This window comes from Dermacentor andersoni, chromosome 2 (assembly GCF_023375885.2).
Source record: "Dermacentor andersoni chromosome 2, qqDerAnde1_hic_scaffold, whole genome shotgun sequence".
NCBI classification, from domain to species: domain Eukaryota; kingdom Metazoa; phylum Arthropoda; class Arachnida; order Ixodida; family Ixodidae; genus Dermacentor; species Dermacentor andersoni.
The window spans coordinates 90,097,987-90,112,878 of record NC_092815.1 but is presented as its reverse complement, the minus strand read 5'-3'; the positions used below and the strand labels follow the sequence as shown (position 1 = coordinate 90,112,878).

Below are 14,892 nucleotides of genomic sequence, written 5' to 3'. Positions count from 1 at the left end.
ATAACTATTTTTCTTTTGTTCGGTCCAATCATGCATAATCAATGTGTACATGTCATATTAGATGGGGAGCTGTTACGGTTTTCGTGACGTCACATGACAGACAGGAGAAGTGAGGGTGGGCCAAAAAAGTTTTTGACCAATTGCGGAGGGCTGATTGCAGAATTAAAGTTTGGAATAGCTTTACATTATAGCGCCCCATGTTCCATATAAAGTCCAAGCGCAATAAGATCCTACCGCGCGTCGCACACTTTGGGCTTACTGCGTGTGCAAAGAGTGGCATGCCAGGACAGCGTGGCATCATGTAAGCTGTCTTCTCGTGCGTTTACTATTGGAGGTGGTGTAATCTTGAGTTTCGGTGACCCATTGGTGCGAAAGGCAGATGAAGCATTCGTTCCCTACTGCCGCCGCTTTTCCTGATAGCATCATCCCAGTAGGGGCAATGCTATCAGTTGCGAGAGCAGAGTGCACGCGAAAGCATGGCTGGCTACACTTAATTTGTACCACTGATGTGAAGATATCGTCGACGTATGTGGCATGAAACCATATCATTCGTTGCCGACTCCCAAATTTATCATAATGAATTGTTTTCTCATTCAAGTTTGCTTTCTTCAACTGCCCGATAATTCAGAAAATTTTGCGGCCCCTTTCCATGCAAGAAAAATCTATCAGCAACTGTACTTATTTGCATAAACACTTGAATTTCAATACAACGAAATTTCTAAATAACAAAGCAAATTGGCGATTTTACCGACTTTGTTATATCGACGTATGACTCTATTTACAAAATCAAACATTAAGGTGGGAACAAATGCGGTATTTCTAAGATATCCCAATTAACAGGCCTTTTTTTTGCAAAATTCCATTGCATGCAAATACAACTTGACAATGCGTACCACGATCAACAACCTACATAATGTTACTTGGAAACCCCCATGAAGGTGCTAGGCAGTGGTAATTTTAAACTCAGGTCTAGGTTTAGACCCACGTCTAGGTTTAGACCTAGAGCGAGATCTTTATATCTCTTTATCACATACAAATACGCATACATAGATGCATATGTGTAGACACACACTCACAATGTGCATACATGTTAAATTTACATACCCAACAGCAAATCAAAATGTGAATTAAATGAGCTACATGGCCACTACTACAGTGAAACCTCATTAAACCATAGCTGGCCGGAGCTCGGAAGAAGTACGTACTAAACGGTAGTACTGCTTAACCAAAATAGCATGAGATCGCCCATTTACCTGTAAAAAACGGAACTCAGAGAGAGAGTGTGATGAAAGGGGAAAAAACATGCAGTATTCATTCATTTCGCGAGACAAAAGTGTTCTTTTCGTTTGATGCCGCGGCGGCCTAGCAGTGATGACAGCGGCCTCAAACTTAGTGAAGCCGCGAGCCAGCTTTTCAGCCAGCCACCTCTTCTCGGCAAACACTCGCATGGCAGATTCCTCGTTGGGAGTTTCACGTTCTCCGTGCACGCAGGCGGTAGTGCTGCAGAAGTCGCGGGGTGCCTTTTTCATTGCAGGGTGCTGTCCTCATCGCGATGACTGCATTCATGAGGCTGACGTAACGCGCAGCGTCTGCCACTGTCAGACCTCAATCGCCCGTGCTGTCGCTTTCCATGTAGTCTTCATAAATATTGCTAGTCGACACTTCGGCAACAACAAAGGCAACGATGGCAAAAAGTCGAACCTCGTAGCAGGCATCTCTTCGCGGTCACAGCAGCGCTGCGGAGCAACTCCTGCGCATTCTAAATGCCATACACCGTCGTCAACAGTAGATCACTGTCACGTGCCAGCACCGACTTCTTCGTATCACGTTCGATAGCACGAACGATGTCTAATTTTTCTTCTATGCTGAGCGACCAACCTCTTTTTTATACTCCTTCAGCATGATGCAAGCCCTTCTTTGCACAACACCACAACGCTCTCTGGCACGGCGCCGAAATGATGTTGATGTTGATGTGGCTTCACGAGCAAACGCACAGGGCGCTTGGAAGCCGTTGTGCTGATCTCTGAGGCTCGTTGTTCTGACGGGCCACCCGATGGAGACGGCGCACCGGCGTGTTTGTGTGACGAAAAGTGGAAACACTATGTGTTAAGCGATACGTACGCAATAAGCTGGTACGGTTTATCTCAACACAAAACACATTATGTTCAATGGCCACTGAGTCGAGGATTTCACTTTACTACATTTAAAACGAAACTACTGTTTAAGTGGGTATGGTTTAACGAGGTTTTACTGTGTTACAGCCAGCATTATTCACGAATTGAGGTATTCACACTCACCATCCCTAAATGCTTTTGCATATTAGCACTTCTATAATCTTGTAAGGGGATGCACTTCACAGGCGCAGTATTCCAACAATAAATTTTACTTTCCATTCTTATTACTCTTCAAACCAAATGGCTCAATTCCAGTGGTAAAACCAGCGACCAATATCCAAAAAGAAAAGAGGAGGGGGGAAATGAAATGTTTGGTTATGAAGAAATCCAAAGCTGCAGATAAATACAGCAAGACAATGCACATGGAGAAACCACAACAGAGCTACTTTATGCTCCTCACTGTACAACATCGTACAGAATCACATTTTAACACTCACAACAGATTCAAGGTTATAACCCGTAGAACCACAACTCTTGAGGAAAGGGGGAGCGAAAGCCTATACATGTAAATTATGCGCAGACATAATAAAACATAACTCCATAATAACTGCACAAGATAACTGCATACAACAATGTTAAAACAAAAACCCATGTGAGGCAAATGCCCTGAAATAAATTTTAGTCCTTTTTTATGTTCAGTCATCAGTGCACTCACTGCAGCTGCTCACTACATTACATATGTATTTGGACCCTTAGGCACAGGTTCGCAACACGAACTCATTTTTTTTTTTTTGCAAATTTTGGTTTAGGGTGCCACTTCACAATGATGCCAGACTTCTGCAAAATTCAGAAACAACCAGCAATCCTGGCTTGTACTTGAATTTATTGAATGTTTTGTATGTGTTATACTCATAAATAAAGGGCAAATGAATACGGTCAATCTCTGTTGTTTGGAAAGATAAAACCAAAAAATGAATGACCAATTTCAATATGTATGACTTCTCGAGTGTATACTAGTACTACACTTACCTTTACATCTACAGGTTCGGGCTTTAGCTGGTGGGTGTTGTCGTCCTGCAAGAAAAGCAGAGCTCAAATCAGCTGAGCAAAAACTGACACAGACCAGAGGCAACAGCTAAAAAGAAAAAACTCTGTAAACTTAGACACAGCTATGGCTCATCTAGATGCAAACACATTGCTCAAGACGGAATCAGTAACAAAGTAACATGCCTCACGCAATGCTTTTAGCTTTAGCTAGCTCAATTTTTTCAGAACACCACAGTCTGTACATGTTACAGTGTGTCAGCAAATCAGCACTCATTTAGTTTTGCTACCTCAGCTAAACAAATAAATAAAATTAGAGAAATGCTCGTGGAGAAACAACTTAACAGAATCGTACTAAATTTTTAAAGGATCCCTCACCAGGGCCGGCCATTTTGAGCTGACAAGCACAGAGCATACATGGAGCGATAATGATCGTGTCTGCAAAGTATTACATCGCTACGCGCCGCAGTGGGATCAGAAATTTCAAACCGAAGGCCGTTTTTTCTACTCCTCGCGGCCGCCGCGCTCCAAACCGGAGGATGACGTACTTGTGTGTCTGTGCTGTGGGGATGCGTGACTCTCACGCCTCCCCTGAGATCTAGTTTTCCCGCATAGCTCGTCTTCTGCAGGGCGGCTTCGCCCGCCGCGTGGCCTAGCGCCCGTGGCGGTCGGAGTGGTTGAAGCGCAGTGCGAGAGATGGCGCTAGTGTTGCGCTGCGGCGGGGTTACTTAGGCGCGGGAAAGAAAGGCGCTTGGTCTTTCCCGGCGGGTCTGCGAACGGCGTGGACGTCCCGTGCGCTGCCGACCCATGTTTCTGCGAGACCGCCTCACGTGGCCGCCTTGGAACGCGCCACCGTCCGCGTGACCATACACGCGAATGACCAGGCGTTGGGATCCAGCATGGGGCGAACATATTCGCTCGCTACGTGGTCGCAGTGAGTCGGACTTCTAGATTTGTCGCGCGCCCATCGGCATGTTTTGGGGATAGCAACTCGGCTAGCAGGCATTGATCTATGAAAGGTGCATTAAATGCCCTTGTGATTGTTTGCACTACTGTGTTGTCGTTCCTTTGTCCCAAGAATACGGAGGAGAACCCCATATCTCCCACAGTGCCTACATACTGGTGTCCGCAGTCTGACATAGCTCATGGTGACATATGACTTCTAGAATTATTCAAGATGTACACCCGGCCACAAAACTTTATGGACCACGAGATCTCAGAAAAAGTTCGATTCCCGGGCAGCTTGTAGTAGTAGCCGGTAAAACTGTATACGGCAATGTTGTTAACATATTCTAGTCGAGGCTCGAAATGCAAATACCAGGCTGCGTTGTGCGGTCGCGGAGATAATCAGCATTTTCTCAGATCTCATGGTCCGTAATATTTTGTGGCCGGGTGTACATCTGTTATCCGTGCGATCTGTTGCTTGAATTGACAAATTGAAGTTTAGAGAAATAATAAAACACACAAATGGAATGTCTGCGTGTTTTTTTGTTTTACTTTGCACCGAAGCAAGAGAGATGCACTTCCGCTTCGTCTGCTTCTTCCCACCGTCGTGCAGTCACATGAGCACGTACCAAAACTATGCCATCATATACCGTGCTCCAGCGCGTGATCATGCTCTGCGACCCGCTTCTTCTGCCTCAGTATTCGTGTAGCACTGAATTATACCCCTAGTCATTTCCTTGTGCACAGTGCGCAAAATTGTGCACTGTGCAAACGAGACAACAACTCGTGTGCGACGCTTCAGCGGAAATGTGTAGCGCCAGAAAAAAAAAATGAAGGTGGGGCCCGTGACGTGTGTGTCACACGATCCTCAAGGCCCGGTATGGGAGAATGCAGGGAAGGAATTTCTCCGTGGAGGCTAGACGGGACGAGTGGAGAGAGCGTCCTGCTTGGCAGTGGAGCCCGCCTGCTGAAATAATGGGTTCGCGGCATTGAAATATTTCTGTCTTGGGTGTGAATGAGCCGATTTGGACATTTTTTCGGCAGAACGCTCCCTAAAGGGCACGTAACAACTTCTAGCGTATAACCAAAATTTACTATGGGGCCTGGTGAGGGGCCCTTAAAGAGACTGCAGCACTTCTGACTTCTTCGCTGGGTCTCACTGAAATGTCACACCAATTCCGAACTGCAAATTAAGAAAGCACTCAAGATACTTGTGGTTTTTTGCCTTGCTCATGTCTTCACTACAATTGACCAAGTTGTGCTTCATGTGATGGATGCTTTCACAGCAGTGTAGGTAGGCACCAGGCTCCAATATATCTGGCTTGCGCATCTTGTGTTAAAAAAAAATTTATTTCTCAATTCGATAAATTTAACTAACTGGCGATTGTTTCTCTTTTGTTTGGGCCATGAAGAAAAAGCTCTATTCAAATACTGTATATTGTGAGACACACAAAGGCTGTAGCAATTTAGGTGCAATTTATAGCATAACATTAAAGTTGAAAGCAAATTTTTCACATAGGCCTACAAATCTCTTACTAGAATTGGTGAATATCTGAACATAAAAGAGAGAGAGTGGGAAAACATAATGTAAGAATTATAAATTGCATAACTTTACAGCAAAAATTGATATTACAATTTCATATACTACTTCTGAAATTGACAAAACATGTTACTTTGCAGTTTACATAGACTGATTTTAGTTTCCTTATCAAGGGATGCCTCAGCACAGCACCAGCATTTCATCAGTCTTATGTCTTTATTAGGCTCAACAAAAAACTATGTCTAAATGTTGGTTAAGAGATAGGGCTTCCCTTGTTCACATGCTAGTGATTAATCCATTTCTATCTTCCTGCAACTTTTGTTTTTGTTGGACTACTTCCCTTATGTCCGTTTTACAAAAACCCTACACGCAAGGTAGGTTCAAAAACAGCTGCAGTAATGTGTTCTGGCTTGATAAATCCTCACCTGGTCCTTGAATGCATCGAATGCCCACTGAGTTGCAACAAATACATCAATAATAGTGTTAAGTAGGTAGGCCGTAGCCACAGTGATGCCGAGCACAACGAGAGGAGAAGGACATAGGCTTGATAAGAGCAATTACATAATTTTTAACCCTGCAAACTCATGATCTAATGCATTTTGGACAGCATTTCTGACAGAAAGCTTTGCTTGAGATGTACAGGGTCATCCACTCTTAGTTAGAATGCCGCTCCGTGCCGCAGGCGCTCCACGGGGCGCCGGAGAAACTATAGCGCAGGTGCAGTGAGAGCCGCAGGCGGGGCTTCGCACGTTGTCTGCTACAGTGCGCCCTGTATTGCGGTGAAGTGGGCTTCAAATATGCACTGCCTCCGCAGAACGCCGATCGGAGAAACGTTTCTGAATAAACAAAAGACTGCTGAGAAGCCTATCAGCTGCTTTTATCCCGTTGCAGCAACCGTAGCAAAGTTTCCTGCGTGCCTGGTGAAGTTGAAACACACAAATAAGCATACCGGGGAGAAAATGCACGCCGCGTAATATTCGAAGCTTTATACTACTGCTGCAGCACTACGATCCGCCAATATCTTTAATTTTTGGCGTCTTGCTGAGTAGCTGGTAATAAGTGTTAGCAGATGACTGCTGTTGTCTGCTGAAATCTCGGTGCAACGAAAATTAATCGGAGCGGAATAGTAATAGTGGAGGTGGAGCTACATTTTCAGTCTCCTATTTTACCTTCCCACAGAAAAAGGTAGACGGCCAGGTAGACTCATCAGCGTTTGAAAGCAATCCCTAAGGTTTACCAGGACCTCAGTCTTCAGCTTTGCATGGCTTTAAGTAGTTGCTGAGAGGATATTTATTAAGGCGATAGCGTTTAATTGTTCCTACTAGCGTCCGTCCGTTACATTTGAGGTCACGTGACCTTAATATCACGTGACATCACGGTGCAGCGCGTCGTGATGTCACATGATCCCTCTGCCACGCTTGCCCCAGCTGCTCTTCTCATCTGTCACAAAATGAATTCAAGCGCGGCAAATTCAACTCAGTGGAATGAGTCGCAAACGGCTTTCGCCTTCCCGCAGTTAATAAACATCTAAGTGCCTCCAACGAATTTTACAGTTCACAGGTGGCCGTAGGAAAATATGCCATACTGTGTTCCCGCTAAGTTTCCAAGTATGTGGCTGGCGTATTGAAGCAGGACATCTTGAATCGGGTATGTGGACAATTTAGACAGCCGCCTTTCAATCTGCCTCTAACACTTCCATCAGGGCTTTCGGATAAGCGCTAAAAGCATAACCTTTTCTTCGGTTTACCGTGACACTGCAACTTCCCGGTTGCGAAATTTCTATGACGAAGTTTATCTATAGACGTAAACCGTCAAGTCACCCAACTGTTTGCCGCCGAGCGCAACTGCTTTCGCGAGTCATTTGGCGATTATGATTACAAGAACGTTGCCGTATCACCACTGCGGCCGAAAATGTGATTCCCGCCTGTCTAGACCGAGAGCGCAGGCACGTCTGGTCGCTTCAATGTTTTCTGCTTGTGGGCCGCACTAAACCGAAATGTCGAGAGTGCCGGAGGACGAAAGGCGGCTAATTGTGGACTTAAGTCTGAGGGGCTATTCGCAGAAACGAATTGCAGCAGAAACCAATCGTGCAATTCACACAGTGAATAGAATAATTAATGCATACCGGAATAAAGGCAGCCTTCAGGATGCCCCTCGGCAGCCTCGTCACAGAGTGACAACAGATCAAAAAGATAGACAGCTAGTACCTGTTGTGGTGGATAACCCAAAGACGTCTGTACGGGAGCTGCAAGTGGAGCTGGGTTTGAAACATGTTTCTGCCACTACAATCAAGCGCCGCCTTTACGAAGCTGGCGTTAAGAGCAGAACTGCTGCACAGAAGCAGCTGCTGCGTGCTCAAAATAAGGCGAAACGCCTGCAGTTTGCCCAAGACTATGCGGATTGGTCGGTTGAGAACTGGAAGAGCGTTGTCTTCACAGACGAGTCTAGTTTTTCTACTTGATGGGACCAAAGAGCTAGAGTCTGGCGCCCCATCAACACGAGGTATGTGGCTTTGTTCCTAAACCTTTCTTATAAGTTAATGGGTGGAAATTTTGAAAAACATTTTAGGAGCATTATTTAGCTTGCAATTTAGCGTTCTGATGAATGTGTATACTTTGCGTAATATAGTTTTCAAATGCGCCGCAGCTCATTTTTTGTAACCGCATCGGGCAAAGACTGATTGATGTGTCCGGCTTAGGTGTATGTGTATAAAGCTAGTAAAAAGAAGCTTGAATACATAACTTAAAGCTTGAATACAGTTGCGCGCAACCCGTTCCGATTTTGAACACTGTCTTATCAACAAGCGTTGATTGCGGGCAGCGTAAAAAAGTTGGTGTTGTGCATTGTGCACTGCTTGGAGGGCAATACTTTTCCGTGCACAAGGTGCTCACGCTAAACTACAGGTCAAAAATGCATACGTGCAGGTTAAAGCGTGTAGGCAGCATTCAGAATTGATATTTGCCAAGTTTTCTAATGACACTTTCTATAAGATAACTGTTTAAATGCACGTCAATTCTCAATTTTTTTTTCATTGTTTCTCAGCCACTTGACAGCGCAGCCGATTGACGCAAAGACGGTGTCGCTAAAAAAGCAGCCAAGCCATTATTTTTTTCAGTTGCTTGTGGTAATTGTCTTAGCTGGTAGGAATACAAGATCCGTTTGCAGACTCAACAAAATTAATACATAGTATGCCTTCAGAAGCATCCCTTCCTTGAAAATCGGTTTCGAATGGCTGGTGTATAATTCTCATAACAAGTGTATGCATATAACAAATTTGCATGCTATTACATGAAACAAGTGCGTTGTAACAAAAGACAATTCCTTCCTCTACGACACTAGAACACAGTGTTTTCTTCATGGCAACAAAGCAAACAAAAATATAGTACCTGCACTCCATCTTTCTTGCAGCTATATGCCGGAATTCATACAACGAGTTGCCGCAAGTGGAATGAGTTCTGTGACTGTATGGGGCGCCGTGACGAAGGATGGCCTTGGACCTCTAGTCCGAATACCCGGACGATTCACATCAGAGGGCTACTGCTCTATACTGGATGATGTGGCTTTGCCATTTCTGTTAGACGGCCCGTTCCCTGACATGGACTTCGTTCTTCAACACGACCACTCCCCAATATACACATCCAAGAGGGTTGCCTCGTATGTGCAGAACCGGGGAATTGCCGTGATGGATTGGCCTCCACAATCACCAGACCTCAACATCATCGAGAACCTGTGGGGGAACATTAAAGTTGCGTTGTCGGGTGAAAACCTGCATGGTTTGTCGGCAGTCCAATTGTGGAGAGCAGTCCAAGAGCATTGGGAAACATTAAGCGCCAATGTTGACCTCTGCCCATCGCTCTACAACTCCCTTCCTGGCCGGATGAGAGCTGTCGTAGATGCCGGCGGAGATGTTACGCGCTACTAGGCCATGAAGGGTACGACTTAGCGTCGCGCTTGCGTCGAGACGGGCTGCAAGTTCGCGCCTTGCTTGACCGTCGGTTCCAGACTGCCTTATTTATGTTCTTTTTTTGCCATTCCTTTTTCTTCTGAGCTAACAAGAGAACTGTATTCGGGAACTTGTTTCGTTTTCATGTTCTGAATAAGCTTCTTATGTTCTTGCTTTTTGTGCATATCTGCGAAGTAAAGCATACTGGTATTTACCTTTGCCTCTTTTTTGTTTTTGTAATTGCGTGAGTACCTTGCTACAGTGTTCATATTAGACTAAGACAATATCTCCGCAGTTTTTCATGCCTATTCAGCGTTAATATTCAGTCCCCCGAGATCACACAAGATGAAAGCACTCGTTTACCAATGGTGAATATTAGTTGCCCATACAATAGGATCGAAGTTTCAAAATGTTGTGGAAGGGTCGTTGTTGAGTAGAGTTGAAGACTCGTTATAGAGTAGTCGTAGCAGCAGTACTACACATCTCTGAGTATTCTTTATCGCAGTGAGCATTCTCTGACACAAAAATCCACAGGTCTTTCGTCCTCCGGCACTCTCGACATTTCGGTTTAGTGCGGCCCACAAGCAGAAAACATTGAAGCGACCAGACACGCCTGCGCTCTCGGTCTAGACAGGCGGGAATCACATTTTGGGCCGCAGTGGTGATACGGCAATGTTCTTGTAGTCTTAATCGCCGAATGACTCGCGAGAGCAGCTGCACTCGGCAGCAGAAAGTTGGGTGACTTGACGGTTTATGTCTTTAGATAACCTTCGTCATAGAAATTTCGCAACCAGGAAGTTGCAGTGTCACGGTAAACCAAAGAAAAGGTTATGCTTTTAGCGCTTATCCGAAAGCCCTGATGGAAGTGTTAGAGGCAGATTGAAAGGCGGCTGTCTAAATTGTCCACATACCCGATTCAAGATGTCCTGCTTCAATACGCCAGCCACATACTTGGAAACTTAGCGGGAACACAGTATGGCATATTTTCCTACGGCCACCTGTGAACTGTAAAATTCGTTGGAGGCACTTAGATGTTTATTAACTGCGGGAAGGCGAAAGCCGTTTGCGACTCATTCCACTGAGTTGAATTTGCCGCGCTTGAATTCATTTTGTGACAGATGAGAAGAGCAGCTGGGGCAAGCGTGGCAGAGGGATCATGTGACATCACGACGCGCTGCACCGTGATGTCACGTGATATTAAGGTCACGTGACCTCAAATGTAACGGACGGACGCTAGTAGGAACAATTAAACGCTATCGCCTTAATAAATATCCTCTCAGCAACTACTTAAAGCCATGCAAAGCTGAAGACTGAGGTCCTGGTAAACCTTAGGGATTGCTTTCAAACGCTGATGAGTCTACCTGGCCGTCTACCTTTTTCTGTGGGAAGGTAAAATAGGAGACTGAAAATGTAGCTCCACCTCCACTATTACTATTCCGCTCCGATTAATTTTCGTTGCACCGAGATTTCAGCAGACAACAGCAGTCATCTGCTAACACTTATTACCAGCTACTCAGCAAGACGCCAAAAATTAAAGATATTGGCGGATCGTAGTGCTGCAGCAGTAGTATAAAGCTTCGAATATTACGCGGCGTGCATTTTCTCCCCGGTATGCTTATTTGTGTGTTTCAACTTCACCAGGCACGCAGGAAACTTTGCTACGGTTGCTGCAACGGGATAAAAGCAGCTGATAGGCTTCTCAGCAGTCTTTTGTTTATTCAGAAACGTTTCTCCGATCGGCGTTCTGCGGAGGCAGTGCATATTTGAAGCCCACTTCACCGCAATACAGGGCGCACTGTAGCAGACGACGCGCGAAGCCCCGCCTGCGGCTCTCACTGCACCTGCGCAATAGTTTCTCCGGCGCCTGACAGAGGTGCCCCGCGGAGCGCTGGCAGCCCGGAGCGGCATTCTAACTAAGAGTGGACGACCCTGTACTGTCCTTAATTTCTAAACAATTCTGTTAAGCATGATCAAAATTACATCAGCCTTTGAACTGGCCCCGCTCCACTCTGATACTGTCAATTATCGAAAGAAAGTTGGCAGATATATAGTGGCAACTTGCCTCGTATCCAGAGGCACAGGCACGATGCAGTGGAGTGGCCCATCTGTTGTCTTTGGCATTGACGCGAGCACCATGCGCCAGAAGCAGGGCAGTGACCTGGTGAAGGCCACAGAATGCAGCTGCGTGCAGCACACTGCGCCGCTCTGCGTCCTGGTAGTTGGCCTCCTCCCCTTCTGCCAGCAGCTCCTCCACCTCTTCCACATCACCCTTGAACACTGCTTGCACCAGGTGGGGCTTCACACAACGGCAAAGAAACATGCACAAAAAAGGTCATTGATCTATGTGATCAAACCATCTTAAATATTACTAACCATCAAAATCAAATTATGGTGTTAACATCCGAAAGCAAAACACAGGTGATGGGCACGCCATAGTGGAGGCCAATGCATTAATTTCCACCACCTGGAGTTCTAAAATTATGGGTGCCATTGTATACCGCGTTCGCAAGAATGTGGCCGTGGTGGTTGGGAATCAAACTGCCAACCTCGTGCTCAGCAGCAGAATGTAATCCCCACAAAGCCACTATGGCAGGTCTAAATATTACTGTTAACACAGGCCCATCAAGAACTGGGGCCATGTTATGGAAAATATTAAAGGGTCCCTCATTGAGCTAAGCTGGAGAGACAGACTAAAAAGAACGTACACTTACAAGATAAGCGTCCAGTTTGCTATCAAGCATGTCCAATCCAGGGAGTGTTCTTACGGTGAGACTTCTTTAAAGGGTTTTAGCAATAGTGGACATAAAAGCAAATGAAATGCTACAAGGCAATGATGTCAGGAGGCAAACTAACGTCCCTACAGTAGAGGACTTAGCGTCCTGCAATCGACAGTCTCACCCATTGGAGTCGGCAGCCCACATGACATTTATGTCACTGGACCCTTTTCATTTTTTTCTCTGTACCCATCTTTTGCCACGAGGCATATTTCTCATCGCACCTGCAGCAACAGCTCAATGGCTATGGTGTTCTGCTGCTGAGCATGAGGTCACAGATTCAAATCCCAGCCGAGGTGGCCGTATTTCGAAGTGGGCAACGTTGGGAACTAGTTCTGATGTCACTGTTAGGCACTCGGTATGTATCTCAATGTGAAGCAAACACTTTCAGACCTTGAGCAGTGAAAGATATTCACTCCAGCCACTACAGCTACGAAGTGGGCGAAATACAAGAATGCTCTTGTGGGCGTTAAAGAACTCCAGGTGGTCAAAATTAATCTGAAGCCCTCCACTACAGCGTCTTTAGCATGTTAAAACCCACAACTTAATTTCCAGTGGCGATATTGTGCACTCTGGGTTTCAAGAGAATTCCTGTGTTATTCTTGTTGCTACTGGATTTTTGTATGGCGCACTGCGTCTCTCGGTCATGGGATATGTTACAAGATAGGCGAGACCTATGAATGTCACTGCTGGCCAAGAGATTGCCTTCTCTTAGAATAAGGGCATGCAGACTTTTGTTGCAGTTGCTTTCGCGACGTACATATGTGTAATATATTGCAAACACGATTGTCATCGTGCGATCTACGCACCAGGCTTGTTTTTTGGCAATCCGCAAGTCTGGTGGGGGGTCCTTTAAAGGGACACTAAAGAAAAAAACAATTCGAGCTGTATTAGTAAATCATCATTCTAAAATACCAAAAACGGCACTCTTACTGTGAGAAGAGGCTTGGTAAGCCATAAAAAGTGCAAAAACAAAAGACAGGTGGTGACAGCATCATGAAAATCCCACACCAGCCAGCCATGATATCACGGATTTTGGTGGCGTCTGTTAGGGCCTGGTTGATTTTCTATCAGTTAAGGTAGACTACATGGTGTTGTAAAAGAGACAAAGACTGAACTTTAAAAAAAGTTTGGTTAACTATTACTGCACCACAATGGCCAAAATACAACAGTTGGAAATCTGTGACCTCACATTGAAGTACTAGCGCTGAGGTTTCAGCACGAAATTTAAGATAGTACTTTGACCTTCCTTTTCTCTTCTTATATTCAACCTACTATGGTGAAATTACGTAAAATAGTGTTTTGAAAGAATACTTTATTAATTTGCTGTTTTATTCTTTCTCTTTAGTGTCCCTTTAAGACTTTTTTAAGAGAGTGATTCCTAGTACCGCTGTACTATAGTCATCATTCATGCCATCATTCAGTGTTGCCATTAAGTGGTATTTGCATGAAGTGGCCACACAGGTACAGTGTTTTTGAAAGGCTGTAAAGAAAATAAATGGTGATAATTGCTTGCCCCGCAAACTTTCACGAGTCACAGTTATAATGTTGTGTATTTAAGATCTGATCAGACATGCGCATGCCCTATGATAGAAGGTCTATATATCTTATTCAAGCATGTCATGAGGTAGAACTGCTTTTTAACAGAAGCACAGAACAAGACCTACAATCTGAAATCAGAAGACTAAATCTGTGATGCAAACACAAAAATATTCGCATCTGCACCCTTAACAGGCCCTTGAGTAGCAAATCAAAGGTTTCAAAGTACTGACAAGCATTCAAGGGTTCTTTCTCGACAACTAGCCAGCGGAACAGCTTCTAACGTAACTCACACAATTCCAACTACTGTATTCAATGACTCACTTAACACACAACCCTGTCTTGATAACATTGTGGAAAATCAATTATGACTGTGCCAGACTACCACAACAAAAGACAAGGCGAGCTTAGCTGAACTTATCTAGTAAAGCATGATTTATAGGAATACCACACTATTTAAAGTAAAAAAGCTAACAAACACTTTAATGTTGCCGTTTCACCGGGTACACGCGATAAGGCAGAGATATGAAACGCTGTAGAATTCCTAGAAAACTCGGCGCAGCCAACCTCAATATTCCATATCAAAGTTTGCGAAGACGTAGCTGCGAGCCTGCCCAATGACTAGCAAACACTCCATCCCGATAACCGAAACAACCGGCACGGTCATTTGCGGTGTTCGCAAGTTGTCGTATATTCGCTTAAATATTTAAATAAAAAAAAATCCTGATGGATTAGCCCATCGGAAAGTTTTAGTAACGTAAAATGCATAAACACGCAAGTGCGTTAATTCTACTAAATGCTGCACGGCTTCAATACTCGCCAGGTAACTATATCGAACCGCGCCACCACAGGCATACTAGGCGAGTGGACTGCCGATCAAGTGCTCGCTCACTAACTTAAAGCAGGTCAAATACTGCACTGCACGTTATCATAGATTAGCAATAACATAAATAAGCAGCCAGAGGAGTGAAATGTTAACTGGCTGAGAGGTCT

At 44.9% G+C, this 14,892-nt stretch overlaps 1 protein-coding gene across 4 annotated transcripts in view; it reads right to left on the bottom strand.

The window, feature by feature from the left end:
* LOC126541645 (uncharacterized) overlaps window positions 1-14,892 on the bottom strand; it is a 129,466-nt gene that overhangs the window by 114,122 nt on the left and 452 nt on the right. For 3 of the 4 annotated variants that reach the window (XM_050188502.3, XM_055076805.2, XM_055076806.2), the window contains exons 2-3: window positions 11,649-11,882; window positions 3,144-3,188 (exon numbers count right to left, since the gene is read on the bottom strand). In XM_050188502.3, coding sequence (XP_050044459.1) covers window positions 3,144-3,188; window positions 11,649-11,882 — 279 coding nt within the window. Of the gene's footprint in view, window positions 1-3,143; window positions 3,189-11,648; window positions 11,883-13,169; window positions 13,224-14,892 lie in introns of all 4 variants that reach the window. The other variant, XM_055076807.2, reaches the window with a different exon arrangement.